Raw genomic sequence first — 17,249 nt, 5'->3', positions numbered from 1 at the left:
GCACTTCCGGCAAATTCAAGCAAACGGAAAAATCACGGTGGGTAATGATGATAGACGTGCAAATAAAACAAACAGGAAACCAGAACATATCTCTGCGATTGTGTTTTTGTCCTCTCCGTTCAGAACATCTGCTTTTGCCGTGGGCGAAGCACCGCGTGATGTCCTGCTGCTTTCCAGCCAGGCCCACGGTTCTATTTGTGTCGTAATAAATTGAGCCGAGCGAGCTGGATCTGAGCCCATTTTTTTTCTGAGCAGTCGCGTTCTTATCCGAAGCGCGCCCTGTTTTTGTGGTTCAATTTGTCCTGAAGACGTTTGAACAACATGGGAAAAAAATGGTCTTACATTCCGTGTGCTCTTCAACCACTCGTCCACCACGCATCTTGTCTTTATAGCAGTGCCGGATTAAACTAGTGTGGGGCCTGTAGCATGTTATAAAGGGGCCCTAAATTAACAAAAAAACGCACAAATATTAAAACACACAAATGTTTAACTTGCGTAGTAAATTGCATTTTTTCATTTGCTATACAGCCAGATAATACGACAAATCGCTAACATTAAAAACCCAGTCGTTCATAAAAGTTGAAGGCGGTATAGTACTATAGTAATAGAGCAAGTGTAGAATCACTGAACCGGAATTGATAGCTTGAAAGCATTTAGCGCGGGGTCCTTGAAAGTGCGGGGACCGTAGCATATGCTACTAGGATAATCCGGCACTATTATATAGTATTCTGTCTAGATATTTCTCCAAAAAAGTGTTTATCAGCCTGTAACTTCTCACGGCTATGCAAACGGCTGCCACATTCTCTCCCACTCCTTCCTTACCTTAGTTGGTCTTGTCCAACCCGTGGCTTACGAACATCTCTGATTTAATCTCGCTCGCGTCTTTGCTCGCATCCTTTCCGCTATCTGCTCGGCAGTTGTTGTCCAAGCGAGAGAACTCGAAGTAGAGAGATGCCACCTGGTGGCCTGGAAGGGTGCCTGCACATGTTGTTTACACGACGTTTACGAAATGCTGGCGTTTTTAAAGGTATTTTGGTCCCAAGGACATGATGCAGAACCATTAAACATGATTTAGACAGTGTTTGGTATTAAGTTATGCACTGCCTGGTATTAAGTTATGCACTGCCTGGGACTGATTTTGTTTCTGTTTTTCACATTGACAATCGTGTTTTTTCACTTGTGGGAAATTTGGCCCAATATAAATACTCATGTGACCACTGCATTTAGCTTAATACTGTGCAGACATTTCGAAGTTCTAGCTTAACTGTTGAGTTATCAGTGTAACAACGCAGATGTCCTGTTGATCTATTATTCATATGGACACGTATGTGCAATAAGCATACATTATGGTGCTTTGCAAAAAAAATCACACTTAGTGCACTCAAACAAGTATGTTCTCTTGTTTATTTTGTCACCTCTGAATAATATTGGTAACATTGCATAGAAGCTATTTTGTATTTACACACTTCTGGGTTACAAGACGACTCTTTAACAGACTCAGTTACATCAGGTGACTGTTGCGAATTGGCCAATTACACGTGGCTATACCCCAAGGTGGCAGTGGAGCAGTTATATTGCAGCAATGGTCAGTTTTCATTTTGGGTGGAGAAACCCCGCCACTTATAAATATGTTATTTAGTAGAAAACATACGTTTGTGTGTTTGGTTACACAACTAGCACTTTTTTTAGAATAAACACACTGCTGTTGTTTTATTGCGAGAGTACTGTGTAGTGCATTTAGCCCCTTAGATTGCAACATATTACGGGGCGGTTTCTTGGTCGTAAAAAAAAACATAACAAAGCTTGCAGTGTGTAAATTGTTCCAGAGTGAGTACAATGAACAGTTCAGTTTAAATGAATCGTGCTCTACAGCTGTTTTAAGGGGGTCTATCTGAAGTGACGCAGTGGACTCTGGATACAGTATAAGCCCACCTAATGTGGTAACATTAACCAGTTCTGATATAACCAGCACGTGCTTACAAGGCAGTGATGATGGCGGGGGAGGGGAAGAAAAGGGGGAACTTCTGATACAAAGACACTGCTTCGGACATAAAAAAGCATTGTCGTCACATCTCACTCAATCATGATTTGAAGCTTTCGTGACTGCAGGAATCCATACTCTTTGGTTCTTTCAGTAAAGTCACGTAGGTAGAAAATGAATAGATCATGAGGTTTCGATCGCAACACGAGCAATCGTCATCAGGTGTGACACAGCAGAACTGCTGCAGTTCTCTGCAACACAAGCAACCGTCATCAGGTGAGACAAACACAGCGATCGAAACCCCGTAATCTATTTATTTTCTACCTACGTGACTTTACCGAAATAACCAAAGAGCATCTCACTAGATATTTAACGGAACGCTGTTCGACTGGTCTCAGAGCAGGCATGGCAGTGAACGGCGCCGCCTATCTATGACCATCCTTTATAATTGTGGCCGATCTTTGCTATGACGCTACGAGCAAATTATGGAGCACAAACTAAGCGCGATGGATGTGGCGTGTGCCAAAATAATTCCGGGAGCGTTGTTCAGGGCTGTTCATGCAGAAATTAAGCACTGTGATGCTCTTTCTATTCTGCTTTTTGGTGTCGAGTTTGTTGTCTTTCCACGCACCTCAGATTAGCACGGTTGGCTACGTACAGCGCGAAAGAAGTTCAACATACATACATAAGCACAGCTTTCCTTTGTCCGCATGGTAGAGAAAACACAACTGCTGCTGCTGTTGCACTGTGGTCACATGTAGTCATCATCCATTGTCGCCAGGGAGCTGGGAGCCCTGGAATTGGAGAGGTGGGGCGAGTTGTAACCCTGCAAAAGGAATGGAAAATTAAAAATAAATGACGGGTGTTTTTTTATTTTATAGGAAATTGTACCGTTTCTGCAGGAACGACCTGGTTTCACTTTGTGGTGCAAGTGGCAGCAACAACTCCACGTCACCCGAGAACCGCTTGATTGTCCGCTTTGTTTTTACACTGGGCACACATCCTGGTCATACACATGGCTGAGTTAATGCCAGCAGAGCTTAGTCAAAGAGGTTCACCTAAATCGTAAAGTAAACCATGCCCAGCTGATAAACAAGTCAACTGTAGCCACACGCAAGTCAACTATCGTCGATGCGTAGCCAGATTCAAGTTTGAGTGTCACGTGAGCTAACGTGTTTCGAAGGTTATTTATTTGAACATGTATACAGCATGAGCTTCATAAAGAAAGAAACACTTTAGAAGTGGGAAGGAGGTTGGGAGATATAGGCGTTTATGCAAGGCTGCAATTATAATATATATTGGGGGGGACACATCCCCCAATAGTCAAATATGCTCAAAATGTCCCCCCCAATATATTGCTGTAAAATAGATTTCTGTTTATATGATTGTGGTTATGGTTGTACTTTATTAATCCCTAATCTCTGCCATTACATACAATGAAACAAGAAAAGGTAAAAAAACAAAAAAAACAGAGCAATGTAATACAATACACTATTAGACATTATTGTAGAAAATAAATTAAAAGTCCATCCTATGTGTAAGTGAATTTTTAAAATATTTAGGCAGGAAATTAGTTTTCAAATTTAGATTTTTTTCTGGGGGGGGACCCCCAGATCCCCTGGAAGATTTGGTCCCCCTCAATGTTGACTCCATGGCTAGGGCCTTGCGGTTATGTGTACCACAGTTATATTTGGACTTTACTAAATCCAATTCCATTACAATGGACGGTCATCCAAGAGAAATTAATGTAGATACAGCAGTATACAAACCAGATGTAATAGCTGGACTGGGAAAATGAGGACAGGGAAATGTATTGTGTTGGAGGGCCCTAAGCTGTTGACATTCCCTTCGTATTTGAATTCTCAAAAGATGACATTCACAGCGGCTTTAACTCTTGTTTTTATACACACGTACTGGCAGTGCCGTACATTTAACCATTGTTTAAATGTTTGCTAAATTACACTCATTGCCATTAATTTACTTCGTTTAAAGTTGTGCACGTAAGTAAATGCACCACAGACGCAAAAACACAAGTTTCGAAGCAAAGCACCGTGTGAACATTTCAAAAACAAACCCGGGGCCCACATAGAGGTGAGGACAAAAAACAAAGGGCGTTTGAAAAAGAAAAAAGGGAGAATAAAAGGTACCAGAAATGAAGCACGACAAGAGAAGAGACAGCAAGGGGCGGACATTTAGTCATCGGCATCTTTCCCAGCGTAGTCTACCGAGCTGGAGAAGCCCTTGGCGGCCGAGCCGCGGTTCTTGGTGCGGATCTTGACGAGCGCCGACTCGGCGATGTCGGCTCGCTCCTCCGCCTCGTCCAGCTCGTGGATGGTCTTGCGGTACTTGGACAGGTTCGTGTTGGCCTCTTCCTCCTGCGGACACCGGGTGGTTACGTTCACCTCACCCCCTCCACGTACCCAGTTCTCTCGGGACGCATCAAACGGTCAAATCATTCGTTCGTGTGCATTGTTTATAGCCGAATGAGAGTCCAATAGTTTGGGAAACTGGGATGGTGGCGCGATGTTAACTACCTCGCCTGGTATACAGGAGGTCGTGGGTTTTGATTCCGACCCTGACACCTGTATATTTGAAGTTTGCATGTTCTCTCTCCTTGTGGTCACGTGGATTTTTCTACAGGCCTTCCGGTTTTTACCTCCACATTTAGAAACAACATCACGCGTTTAGAGTATTTGGCTGCTATAAATTTCCACACGCTGATAAGCCACTTCGTCGTGTTATAATTTGTGATAGCCAGGTCGCTTCTGAAAAGAGCTATATAGCTCAGTGGGCCTTATCTAGTAAAATAAAAAAAATAGTTTACAATTTTTTTTACTTGCATGCAATCCAGTGTTACCGGTTTGATCTCCCTGCGTGGCAGACAAAACGGTGGTGCACATTTCTTAAATCCTCCCCGTCTGTCCACCCAGTGGTATAAATGAGTATTCCACAATGAGTCGGGAGGTTGTGTGTGGGTACTGCCACCTCTTACAATGTGTCAATGTGTCTGGCCAACATGAAAGAGGAGCCCCCCCCCCCCAGAGGGGCCCTATTAAGGTTTCTCTAATCGAGGCCCTTTCACCAGCAGTGGCATGAGAAAGGCGATGTTTTAACGCTGCACCTTTTACCGTCATATTTAGTTTCATTAAATACAGTTGAGAGCCCAATGCCATAAATGCGTGATATGTTTGCTTGATTTTTGTAATGACGGAGTGAAATTCCTGTATCTCAGCTTTTTGTTGTTGTTATTGCAAGGCTTCACTTATTTTCTACGTTAATTTTTTTGAAAAAAAAAAGACATGAAATAATCTCCCATACAGCCTTTAACGCTGCTGAGGAAAAGCATTGTTTGCAAGCCCCGATGAAGCATGGCCCAGCCACTGAAGATGCCGGTGTAGGGGTAACAACACATGCTGCTTCCCAGTGCCAATGTTGACGTTTCTTATCAACACTTCCAAGGGACTCATTTTAGGCCAGGGTCAGATTCCGTTTTTGTCAAGCAAGGGGTCGGATACCAATGTCCACTGATTTCGAGCACATGCCCAATAATATTTAGCTCCTTACATTCCTGTCTGGTAACATTTCTCAGCCTGATAAGATAATTCAACATTGCACTTTAACGACTTCGGCAATTACCGTGCAAACGTTCAGGCACTCTGTTTAAAAATACCCTCCCTGTGAAACGGCATCTCGCAACGTTCCCGCATTATTCACGCGATGTTAGCCGCGGAGGTTCCTTTCTCGAATGTGTTCACAGACGTACAACAGGAGGCCCGTGTTGCTTCAAGTGACTCATGCATTGAGATTATTTCCGTTATTTAGCCGCAATTAATTTTCCACGTGACGAGCCACTTTGTTGAGCAATCATTGGTGGCCAGGTCGCTTCTGCAAAACAAGTTAATACCTCGGTGGGCTTTGCCTGGTAGGATGGGGATGGTTTAGTTTAATTTGCATGTGTGTTGGGTGATTTTCTTACCCTTCTTGTACTGTGCACTCCTATCGTGTGTTTGTGTTGCCCCTAACGGACATCTGTGAAAAAGAGCTTTATAGCTGATCGGATTCCTCCAGTATAAATATCCTGAGTCTGACTCCAGGGTGCGCTGCAACGCGCTCTCTGAAAGGACACAGCGCGTCGTGCCGAGTTCCCCGAAAGTGAATTTTCGAGTTGTCCCACGGCACTCGGCACGACCCATAAACACTTCAGAGAGCGATGGGGCATGACCGCGAATGCCTGCGCAGTTGTATCGCCATCTTCTCCGGATTATAAAAAGCTCTGGATAGTAAGACGCACCCCCAAACCTTGCCTGGTGTCAATAACGGTATAAAATAAACACGAAGATCCCCCGTTTAGCCTTAACAGACTGTTGGGACAAGTGCTGTTAGCGAGCACCTATGCAGGCCGGCACGACACACATCGGGGTGGGTGAACCAGTACCACGCGCGGCCGCCTTTGTCTCCCCCGTGGCCATGTTTTTACACAACGCACCAGGTAATCATTTGAGGCTGAGTCAACCTAGGGAAGGCCCAGGACCGGTTCAGATGATTGTCACCGGTATTGGCCTTGAGAGGAAATCAAACCCACGTGGCCATTTTCATAGCGCAGCGGCGATAACCGCTCCACTGCCAATAACGGTCATACCAATCTGGTCACACACACCAATCTGGTAACACACACATACCAAACTGGTCACACACACACATACCAATACCCGCCAGTTGCCACTAAGTGACGGTGACGTCACCACGGCGCCTGTGCCAGGCCAGGTGCACTTTGAGGCCACGTGAAGTGTCGAAGGCTCGCCGCTGACAGGAGGTCACGGGATAGACCCAGGTGCCATGGGTTGACTGAGATGACTGGCGGATGCACCGAACGTGCCCCCTACTGTGCCAACCACCGGACTGCAAGACGCACCCGCTTATAAATCCGGAGAACGGGGGGTTATGGTATATGCGGTGATAAAGTGGCAAAGCATTAGGGAGCGACTCCACACCACGAGCTCAAGCTGCCGCTTGTAGGTCTTGATCTTGCTCTGCAGCTTCTCCACCAGCTCCTGCATGCGCGCCTGGTTCTTCTGATCCTCGTCCGTTTGGAAGATGAGCTCCTTCATGCGCCGCTCGTTCTTGCGCAGGCTCTTGATGGTCTCGGCGTGCCGTTTCTGCTCGGCGTCGAGCTCGCTCTCCAGCTCGCGCACCTTCCCACAGACGGCGAAGGAGACCACACACAGCGCGCGGGCAGGCGGAGAAAATGTGGCCTTGGCCTAAGTCCGAAATGGCACCGCTAATCCTTTATTTACCCAGAGGGAAACCTCGGACAAGGGGACATTTACGATTATGAACTGACAACGCCGCTCAGGGCTCAGCTAGAGTAGCTGTTTTGTTCCGTAACGTTTATTTTATTATGCTGTATGGCGACAAAAAAACGCGTCCTCTTCCAACTTAGAATATATTTTAACTATTAATTTAAACACAAAGGTGCCTTCCAATTTCACTATGGATGAATGAATAAATGCAAGGCAAATACATAACAACAGGTCGTGTTGCCTCGGAGGAAGCATACTCTGATTTTAATTAAACAGGAATGTTAGCTCCCGGTTAGGATATGCTGCTTACTGTTTCTACCATAATGGGAAAACACACAATGGACATTTTCCGAGCAATGAAATCCAACCCAACCCAAACATATTAACAGTAAATATTGAATATTTCTGATGACCGCTTCTAAAACTCAAGCAAGTCGAATATAAATTTGAGAGAGCTTTGATTCAACACTGATACAAGGTGTCCAGTATTGGGCAGAGCAGTAAGTGATTATTACATCTATCTGAGTGGAGTTGTCCGTGTTAGCACCTCATCTGGGTTGTCTCCGGGTATTCACATTTCCTCACTCGGCTAAAACAATCATCGATGGAGTTAGCCAAACAACTTTAATGCAAGACGCTTCTTACGAATAATATTGATATTCAATGCAGCTTTCTTGGGGAAGGGTATTAACATCACTATTCTGAAAAAAACAATTTGGTAAAATGCAAAGTATCAGTTTCTGTTTTGATACTGGCACAAAAGGTTCCCTAGATATCAGTTGCTATTTGTCCGTAAATATTAGATTAAGTATATTTTTACATTTTGTTATGGAATAATTGAACCGATGCTATCACGACACTGGCGTTTGCTTGACGATGCACGTTGCCAGCGGACATTCATCATCACTCTGTGAGAAAAACAGGCTTATTAAACACACAGCCAGCAATTTAGCTGAATGTGTTTGGATCCTTCTGGCATCCGACTTTGGGCCTGAGACACATCCATCTGCGCGCAGCTGACACCCAAGGCAGATTTACAGGAAACAGCGGGTCCTGAAACAGCTTTTAACATGTGCAGCAAATTAACTGCTAAATTTACAAGAATGCGCTCAAAATGAGCCGGACTACGTCTGGGAAAGTTTAAACGTCACGCTATACCTGCACAAAATATTGCACGATCTTTGTAATAAAAAAAACGATCTTAACATTTTCCAGAATTTGAATTAAAACTGCGTTAAGTAACCAAAAAAAACATTACCGCAGATTACAGGCGCCAGTGACTTGCTCGTCGACGGCTTACACGTTTTCTGACTTCACCGTGGCATGTTTATTTGTCCATTTTCTGTTTTTTTTTTACTCCATAAAACATACTAAAAGGAGCGCGATACATCAATCCGTCTTAAAAAAAAAAAAATTGGGCCCCGGGCATTCACGCACATTACGAGCAAATGTGCCGAAGTGGCTTTCAATCCTCCATTCATTTAGGGCCACTTTTTCTTTGCACGGTGCATTACCTGTACCCCCCACCCCCCCACACACACACTACTCCCCGGGAGCATTGTTCAGATTCCACTTATTACAGCCCTAACGCTAATTTACTCTCGTTATTGTGCGTCCATAGAAAACCACGGCTGCAACAATTAACTGCACGTTTCACGAACAGCTCGTGGATATTATCTTTGCCCAACGAAAATGCCTTGCGCTACCAACACGGGCAATTCCTCACGCCTCGAAAAAATGACAAGGCTTTTAGTTTTCTCGCTTGAAAAAACGTTAATGGCTTGAACGTGTTAAGGAAAACAGTGCAGACGGATACAAACGAACCTGGTTATATTTTGATTTAAAGCTTTCGTGACTGCAGTAATTCATATTCTTAGTTTTTTCGGTAAAGTCACGTTGAAGAGAAACAACAAAATAATAAAATATATATAAAAAATAAAAAAAATTCTCACGACGTTTCGACCATAACTCAAACGGTCATCTTCAGGTGTGTTGGTTTGCATAAATTTATGTAAAGTCACGTTTATTGTTTTATAAATATTTTATTATTTTGTTGTTTCTCTTCAATGTGACTTTACCGAAAAAACTAAGAATATGAACCTGGTTATGTACACGCTAATTTGCATCTAGGAGCCTTCATCAAGATTTATAAGTTTTTAACGGTGGCTATAGCCGAATTGGGTAAAGTCACATAGGTGAAAATAAAATAACAAAAAATCACGACGTTTCGGCCACAACACAAGCGGCCTTCATCAGGTGAAGGGACGAGACTGTCTGGAGGACAGCGCTGTCCTCCAGACAGTCTCGTCCCTTCACCTGATGAAGGCCGCTTGTGTTGTGGCCGAAACGTCGTGATTTTTGTTGTTTTATTTTCACCTACGTGGCTTTACCCAATAGAACCAAAGAGTATGGATCCTAGCAGTCACGAAAGCTTTAAATCTAGAAAAATTGCCGAATTATTTATTTATTGTTAGAAATATAAGCACTGAGATCCATGACCGGGGTGGTATGTGGGTGGCGGGTCATAACTTGAGTGCGACGCGTGAAACCCTTCAATGCTCTGGGATGCGTGGTGATGTCGCCACCTTGCACTTTCTCACCCCCAAAGCCATCCAGCCAGCCAGCAAAACGTTGTTACAATATACTATGACCAAGAACAGAACATGTAAAAGGTAAAGTTGCAGCCCGGCAAATGCTCACTCGCTCCGCTGCTGACGAAAGGACGTCCACTCGAGGAAGCGCTAGAGAGCCCCTCTAGGGGGTCTTTGGTCTACTCTTCCACACTGCCCATCTATGCTGCTGGGTGGACAGAGGCGGTGGGGGTGGGTCGGCGGAGATTCAAGAAACTTGCACCGTGACGTGAGATGGAATCGAACCGACGACCTCGGAATTGCAGGTCCAGTGTGCTGACCAATATAACTAGCGGCGATGCCAATTACATTTTGAATGCCGATGTTTTTTTTGCATTCGTTGCATTACATTGTCACGAGGACATTGGTGGCCTGAACACATAAAAATCACACTGGAGGAATGCACAATCTTTGATTTTAGAAATTGTGTAATTCAGAAACACGTGAATGCAGTGCAACATGTGCCCCATTACAGCAGTCACACTGCAAGCAGCCAGGCTGTGTGTGGTCAGAGCGGTGGGGTCGCGGTTAGCGCTGCGCTGCGCTACGAACCCGGCGACCCGAGTTAGATTCCTGCTCACGGCCAACACCAGGGACGATTATCTGAATTTATCCTGGGCCTCCCCTAGGTCGGCTCAGCCGTAAACGAGTACCTGGTGCGATGTCTAAACATTGCTACTAGGAAGACAAAGGCGTCCGGGCGTGGTGCTGGTTACCCAACCTCCAGTGTGCCGTGCCGGCTTTCATGGGTGCTTGCCAACAGCACTTGCCCCGACAGTCAGCTAAGGCTACACGGGGGATCTTTGTCTTTGTTTTTTTTTTGTGACAAGTGAATTTACCCTCATTGACAATGCCAACTCCCACGTGTGCGGTAAAATTGGTTACGTGTGGTTGAATATATTTGTTGGGAATGTATTTTGTTTCCTGAACCCGCTTTACTGGGGATGCTGCCACAGTGCAGTGGCGAGCGTGACGGGGCTTGCGGTCGAGAGGTCGACATTTTAGTTCGTTCTCTCTCCCACACGGCAACTGAAACAGTGGGGCAAGTTTATTAGATCACCTTAAGTCCCACCGCCTCTGTACAACCCAGCCGTATGAATGGATACACCACGGTCGATCGGAAAGTCGCATGCGGTGGGGTAAAGTTTGGGTACTTCCATCTCTTCGAAGATGTCTGGCCGGCTAGTAAAAGTAGCGAAGGCTAGTATGTTATCCTTCCCCCAGCACCTCAAATTAGCACGGTTGGCTATGTATGGTGCGAAAGAAGTTCAACGTACATACACACATTACGAGGCCCTTCCGCCATCAGTGGCGTGAGCCAGGCATTTCAGCGCCGCACCTTTACCTTTTACTTTGCTATCCTAGCCAGAAACACAGCGCGGGTACCTTGATCTCCAGTTTCTGGATGATCTTCTTGCCGCCTTTCATTGCGATCTGGTCAGCCTCGTCCAGCTTGGCGGAGAGGTCCTTCACCGTCTGCTCCAGGTTTTTCTTGATCTTCTCCAGGTGTGTGCCGTGGTCCTGCTGTTGCCTCAGCTCTTCCGCCATGCGGGCAGCCTGGCGCGATGTCGGCGATGTTCACGAGAGCGAAGAGAGTCAACAAGGGCGCGTTTGTCACTGTTTATTTCAGGGGCACGCCCGATGTGATGTGGAGCGCACAATATGGCCGCAACGCAATTCAGCTGCCAATCGTAATTCAACTGGCGTTGCGTTCTCTCCGAAAACATCGCACACTCGGTTGTAGTTGAGTGGCCGTATAAGATTAGGGCTCCCACCAGGTCCACGTGCTGGGGTTTAATTTAGGGTCAGTAAGCTGCGATGACATGCTTCATATTCAAATCAAAAAAAATCTGCATTTTTGGTATTTCATGTCAAGCTTTGCGACCCACCCACCCACGTGAAACTGACTCGATGATGAAGACCTATGTGGAAATTTCTGATCAGTGATTTAAATTTGTTTTAACCATAAATAATGCTGGAGCTCTACTTACATCGATGATGGCCTTTTTAGCCTTCTCATCTGTGGACCGGTACTCAGAAATCATCTCCTCATAGGTCATCGTGAGGTGCTGCAAGTCGTTCTCCAGCTTCTTACGTTGACCATTCAAGTGCTGGTTCTAAAAAACAAACACAAGACAAGAAGTATTACTAAACATTATTCCGTAGAATATTTCTCACATCGCCAAGCCAAAAAAATGATTAACGTTTAATTATAAGCGCAAAAACATCTTCATGGGTGTCGAAGGGCAGTCTTCCTAACTCCATTCAATTAAATTTTTGAGTAAGAACTCACCCCCGCTAAAGAGGGCATCGCAATACTTTACAGTATGAATTAAACTAATATAAAATCAAGGTATTTATAAATAAAAAAATGAGGGGCCATATTCAAGGAAAAGCTATAAGGAGAAAAAGTATTTTTGCTGTTTCCAGAAACATTCTCGATTGAGTTAGCAGGGCCTGGCCTGAGGAGTGAGTGCAAGGTAAATCTACCAGACGTCAGATATAGGTGATAAAACATTGTTACGTACTTTAGATCATTAGTACGCCCCCCTCTCTCTCTCTCTCTTTGATCCACGCATTATTAGAGTTTGCATTCTCGTTTACAGTTTATTTGACATTGGAGAGGAACATTCTCAAACCAAAGTTAATCATTGACTCGTGCTGAGGCAGTAGCACTGAGTCAACAGTGGAAATTTCATATTTCCATGGCGGACCCTGTCTGTCCAAAAGATGGCCTCTGTTGACCACTCACTAATTGATACTAAATTTTATAACCCCAGAGAGCCGATAGGCTGAATAGTCCCCGATTGGGAGTTCAACTTGCAACGTCGCTGAACTACCTGCCATGACATTTCCTTCAGAAACACGATCATTAATGAAAAATCGTGGAACAAAAGTGAAATGTATATTGGCCCACGAAAAATACTCGTTGTTACTTTTCGCCGTACGAAATCATTGGCCAACGAGTATTCGTTCGTGGTCCGATACTTGGGCGAACGAAACAAACACCGCAACCGCGACGGGGGCCTTCACGGCTACCGCCGCCGCCGCCGCGACGGCGAGGGCTAACCACGGCACCGCGGGCGAACGCTCTCACCTGCGTGTCGGCCTCCGAGTGCCTCTCGCGCAGGTCGGCCAGGTCCTGCTCGACGATCTTGCGCGCGCGCTCCGACACCTCGAGGTTCCCGCGCAGCTCCTCCAGCTCGGCGAGCACGAGCGCGAGACGCCGCTCGGCCACGCTCTGCTGCTCACGCAGCTCATCCCGCTCGCGCCCGTCCTCGTCCATCTGCAGCTGCGCGTCCTGCGGCGGCGGCGGCGGCGACGCAGCGGCACGGCAACAGCGGTCACTCCGGGCCACGTGACCACATCCAGATGTAAACTGCTGTTCGCCTTTTGGCGTCCTCTGGTCGAACGCTGTTTTTTGAGACTAGGCTCTAAATGAAGCTGTCTCTGGTGTGGACCAATCAGTTTCAAAAACGATGCATCGTCATATACTACCAGAGCATGTTTTTTGTTTGCATGTTCACCACAAGTATATGTGGTTAATGCAGACATGATTCCTTGCAAAAGGTTTCAGTTTGGTGTTTAAGCATCTTAACACAACTGTTTCATTGCCGGAAAGGGTAAAACCTATTCTTATACATATATTTTTTATAATTTATTTTACCAGGTAAGACCCACTGAGCTATGTAGCTCTTTTTTCAAAAGCGACCTGGCCACAAATGATAGCTCAACGAAGTGGCTTATCACGTGGAAATGTATAGCAGCCAAATACTCTAAACGCACGTTGATTCTAAATTTTGAGGGAAAAACCGGAGAAAATTCCACGCGACCGTGGGGAGAGAGAACATGCAAAATCCAAATATACAGGTGTCAGGATTGGGATCGGGATCGAACCCACGACCTCCTGTAGACTAGGCGAGGTAGTTAACATCTCGCCACCGCGGCGCCCTAAGGATGCTACCAGCAATGGCACAACACAAATCCCATGTTGCAGGCGAGCAGCTCTTGCCCACCGTGCGGCCGATGCGTCCACTATAAGAGCTGGCCTCTCATCCCACTGGCTCGCGGGGAAGTGCTGCGTTGCTCCCCATTCTCCGCAGTCATCGTCGTTCGCGACAGACAGCCGGAGAAGAATGGTTAGCACGCTGGACTTGCGACCTGGAGGTCACCAGTTTGATGTTCGATTCTATTTGCCGACCTTCGGGTTCACGTGCTGCCAAAAACGCTCTGAAGAAGGTCACTGCCCAACAACATTCGGCTTCACGCGAACGCCGACAAAGGTAGATTGTTTTCAAAATAAGTTTGAATGATACTTACATCATACCCTGTAGAGGAAGCTCTCCGCGGCTTTCTCGAGTGGAGGCCTTGAATTGGATTCCTGGTCACGACCACCATCAGTGGCGTGTGATATCTGAACCCGTCCTGCCCACCGTCGCCCCCCCTACTTTGCCTTGCCCGCACTGACCAGCACGGTGACGTATGATCAAACAACCCCCAAGGCAGGCACAGCTTGTGGAGGGCTTCGCACTCTCTGGCGTGACAACACTCCCACCGGGGGCTTCACAACACTCCACTGCTGCATCGTCAGCGGCATAAGCGAGAGTTTGCGAGCACTCTACCTTTACCTGTTATTCTTGTCTAAAATGCTGTGTTTCTCGGTTATCTGCGGGTGGATTTTCTTTGTTGCGGATTAGCCGTGGTTGCAAATAAAATGAACAGAACTTAAACTCAGCCCAATTGATCTCTATGGTCAAAGACGTTGTACTGTCCCCTGACGATATCCTTGTCAGCTTCGATGTGGTCTCTTTGTTCACCAAGGTCCCAGTACCTGATACCATTGAAATAATTGAAAATTTGGTCCAACATGGACTAGACCTCGACACACCTGCACTAGTTAGGCACTGCCTCAACAATACCTACTTTACTTGGAATGGCTCCTTCTACAAACAAAATGAGGGTACCCCCATGGGATCCCCCTTATCACCAGTGATAGCCAATATTTTCATGGAGAAATTTGAATCAGACGCCATCCAGACTTCCACCCTCAGACCTTCCCTGTGGAAGAGATATGTGGATGACACTTTCGTCATTTGGCCACATGGCCTCCCAGCTCTGAACCTTTTCCTACACCACATCAATTCCAGACATCCCGCCATCAAATTCACCATGGAAGTGGAGAAAGATGGCAAGCTACCATTCTTAGATGTTCTGTTTGAGAGGAGACCTGATGGCTCATTGGGGCATTCTGTCTACAGGAAACCCACCCACACAGATTCCTACTTGAAACCTGATTCCCACCACCACCCAGCCCAAAAGAATTCTCTCATCAAAACTTTATACCATAGGGCTCATTGCATTTCGGACCAACACCACCTGACCAGTGAATTAAAACATGTACACCTGGCCCTCAAAAGGAATGGTTACTCTGACCGTACCATCCACCAAGCTGTTTCTCCCTCCATACAGAAACAACCACTTGATACTCCGGTCAAAACCATCACACTTCCATATATAGCAGGCGTTACTAAAAAGATTTCCAAAATTCTAAACAAACACAAGATCCAGGTCCGGTTCAATACAGTACACAAAATTCGTGATCTGATCCCATCCTTGAAGGATGTCATTCCTGATTTACAGTACCCCGGGGTTTACAAATTGAGTTGTACCTGCGGTGATTGCTATATCGGTGAGACAAAGCGACATGTCTCTGACCGAATTCGCGAGCACAAATCAGATTTGAAACACGGCAAAACGAATTCTTCTGCCGTGGCTGATCACTGTTACAACGCTGTGGGGGATCACGATAAAATTTTCTCCGATACCAAGGTTCTTTGCAAACCCACGGGCTTTTATCAGAGATTTGTTCATGAAGCAATTCAGATCTACAAACACAGACACAATTTCAACCGAGAGGATGGTTTCAAATTAAGCAACCATTGGAAAGATGTTCTAAATCAAACTAAACATTAAACTAATTTCAATGGTACAGTATATTTTTTGAAGTAGTGGTACCCCAAACTTTCGCAGCTCTTATAAATTCCCTTTTCACACCATCAATAGGCAAACTCCCCCTCCCCCCCTTCCCCCCGCGCCAAACTGCGAGTCCACCGGCACGTACACCACCTCTTTCCTAAAATCCGCCAATCAAATGCTAATTTTTATGCTAATTTCTTTGTCAGAACACCTTGTTTGCTCGCACACAGTTTAAAGGTCCGCTGTCTGAGCGTGGTTGTGTTTCGCTAAATTCTCCTGTTTGATGAGTACTAGGTGCCTCGGTGAATATATATGCTCTGACTTTAACATAGCTATTTCTGTGACCAGTTACAAGCTAATCACTCAGCTATTTCAATGCTAAATTCTATGCTAATTCCTTTGTCAAGGGGTACCTCTGCGGATGTGTATACTTTAACTTAGCTATTTCAATGAGCCATTTCAATGCTAAATTATATGCTAATTCCTTTGTCAAGGCGCTTTGTGTTTTTCTTCTCACACAGCTTAAAGGTCGCGATCTAAGCGTGGCTTCTCTCACTCCAGCGCTGTCCTCCAGACAGTCTCGTCCCTTCACCTGATGAAGGCCGCTTGTGTTGTGGCCGAAACGTCGTGATTTTTTTGTTATTTTATTTTCACCTACGTGACTTTACCCAATAGAACCAAAGAGTATGAACAGAAATAGCAAGTATGGTGTTCCATGCTAATCTGTGCCTTTTACTCGTGACGCCTCTATTATTAGCTGCTCTGGTGCCCAATTACTTTGAGAAACAAGACATCTGTGTGCAGAAATATCCCAAGATGATTTGGCCAATCCAATCACGTTCCTCTTTAAAAACAAGTGTCAAAACCAGTAATAGTTTGAAATTATGCAGATTAAAAAAGTTAAAACCGATGAAAGAGAATATCTAATGCTAAAATGTATTAACTATTATCACCAGAATATTATTCAAAGAAATGTCTATTTTTTGGCCAAGGCTATGCATGCATTTCAACGTACAATTAGGCACGGGATAGCAATTATTTTTCACGCAGTCGTATTTAGTTTATCTGCGCGTCGTCCTTGAGCTTCCAACTTCGGGAGAAACATCCACATTTCTCTAGCTGTGAGAAAGTAACATTTCCCACATTGAGAACCACCGACTCACTGACGTCATGTCTGCTCTCTTCGTGACCCTTCTGTCAATGGCATCCTTTGGTAATCGCTATAATTGAGCGCGGAGACAAAAGGAACTGCTCCGTAGTTGGAAAAAATTGGGAAGCCGGGAGGGAAATACAATTATATGTTTAACAAGGACGTTAATATTCTTAAATGAAATGCACTATCGCGTACATTTCTGAATTGGA

At 45.4% G+C, this 17,249-nt stretch overlaps 1 protein-coding gene across 2 annotated transcripts in view; it reads right to left on the bottom strand.

Annotated features, from left to right (window-relative positions):
• Positions 1 to 1,390: 1,390 nt before the first annotated feature.
• LOC116946140 (myosin-16-like) overlaps positions 1,391 to 17,249 on the bottom strand; it is an 88,084-nt gene continuing 72,225 nt past the window's right edge. Inside the window, exons 40-45 of one of the 2 annotated variants that reach the window (XM_032961034.2) lie at positions 13,009 to 13,212; positions 11,903 to 12,028; positions 11,298 to 11,468; positions 6,973 to 7,173; positions 4,129 to 4,356; positions 1,391 to 2,807 (exon numbers count right to left, since the gene is read on the bottom strand). In XM_032961034.2, the coding sequence (XP_032816925.1) occupies positions 4,174 to 4,356; positions 6,973 to 7,173; positions 11,298 to 11,468; positions 11,903 to 12,028; positions 13,009 to 13,212 (885 nt within the window). In that variant the 3' untranslated portion in view covers positions 1,391 to 2,807; positions 4,129 to 4,173. The remainder of the gene's footprint in view (positions 2,808 to 4,128; positions 4,357 to 6,972; positions 7,174 to 11,297; positions 11,469 to 11,902; positions 12,029 to 13,008; positions 13,213 to 17,249) is intronic. The other variant, XM_032961033.2, reaches the window with a different exon arrangement.

This window comes from Petromyzon marinus, chromosome 26 (assembly GCF_048934315.1).
Source record: "Petromyzon marinus isolate PM22_M1 ecotype Great Lakes invasive population chromosome 26, UKy_Petmar_22M1.pri1.0, whole genome shotgun sequence".
Taxonomy (NCBI): Eukaryota; Metazoa; Chordata; class Hyperoartia; order Petromyzontiformes; family Petromyzontidae; genus Petromyzon; species Petromyzon marinus.
This window is presented reverse-complemented; position numbering and strand designations above follow the sequence as displayed.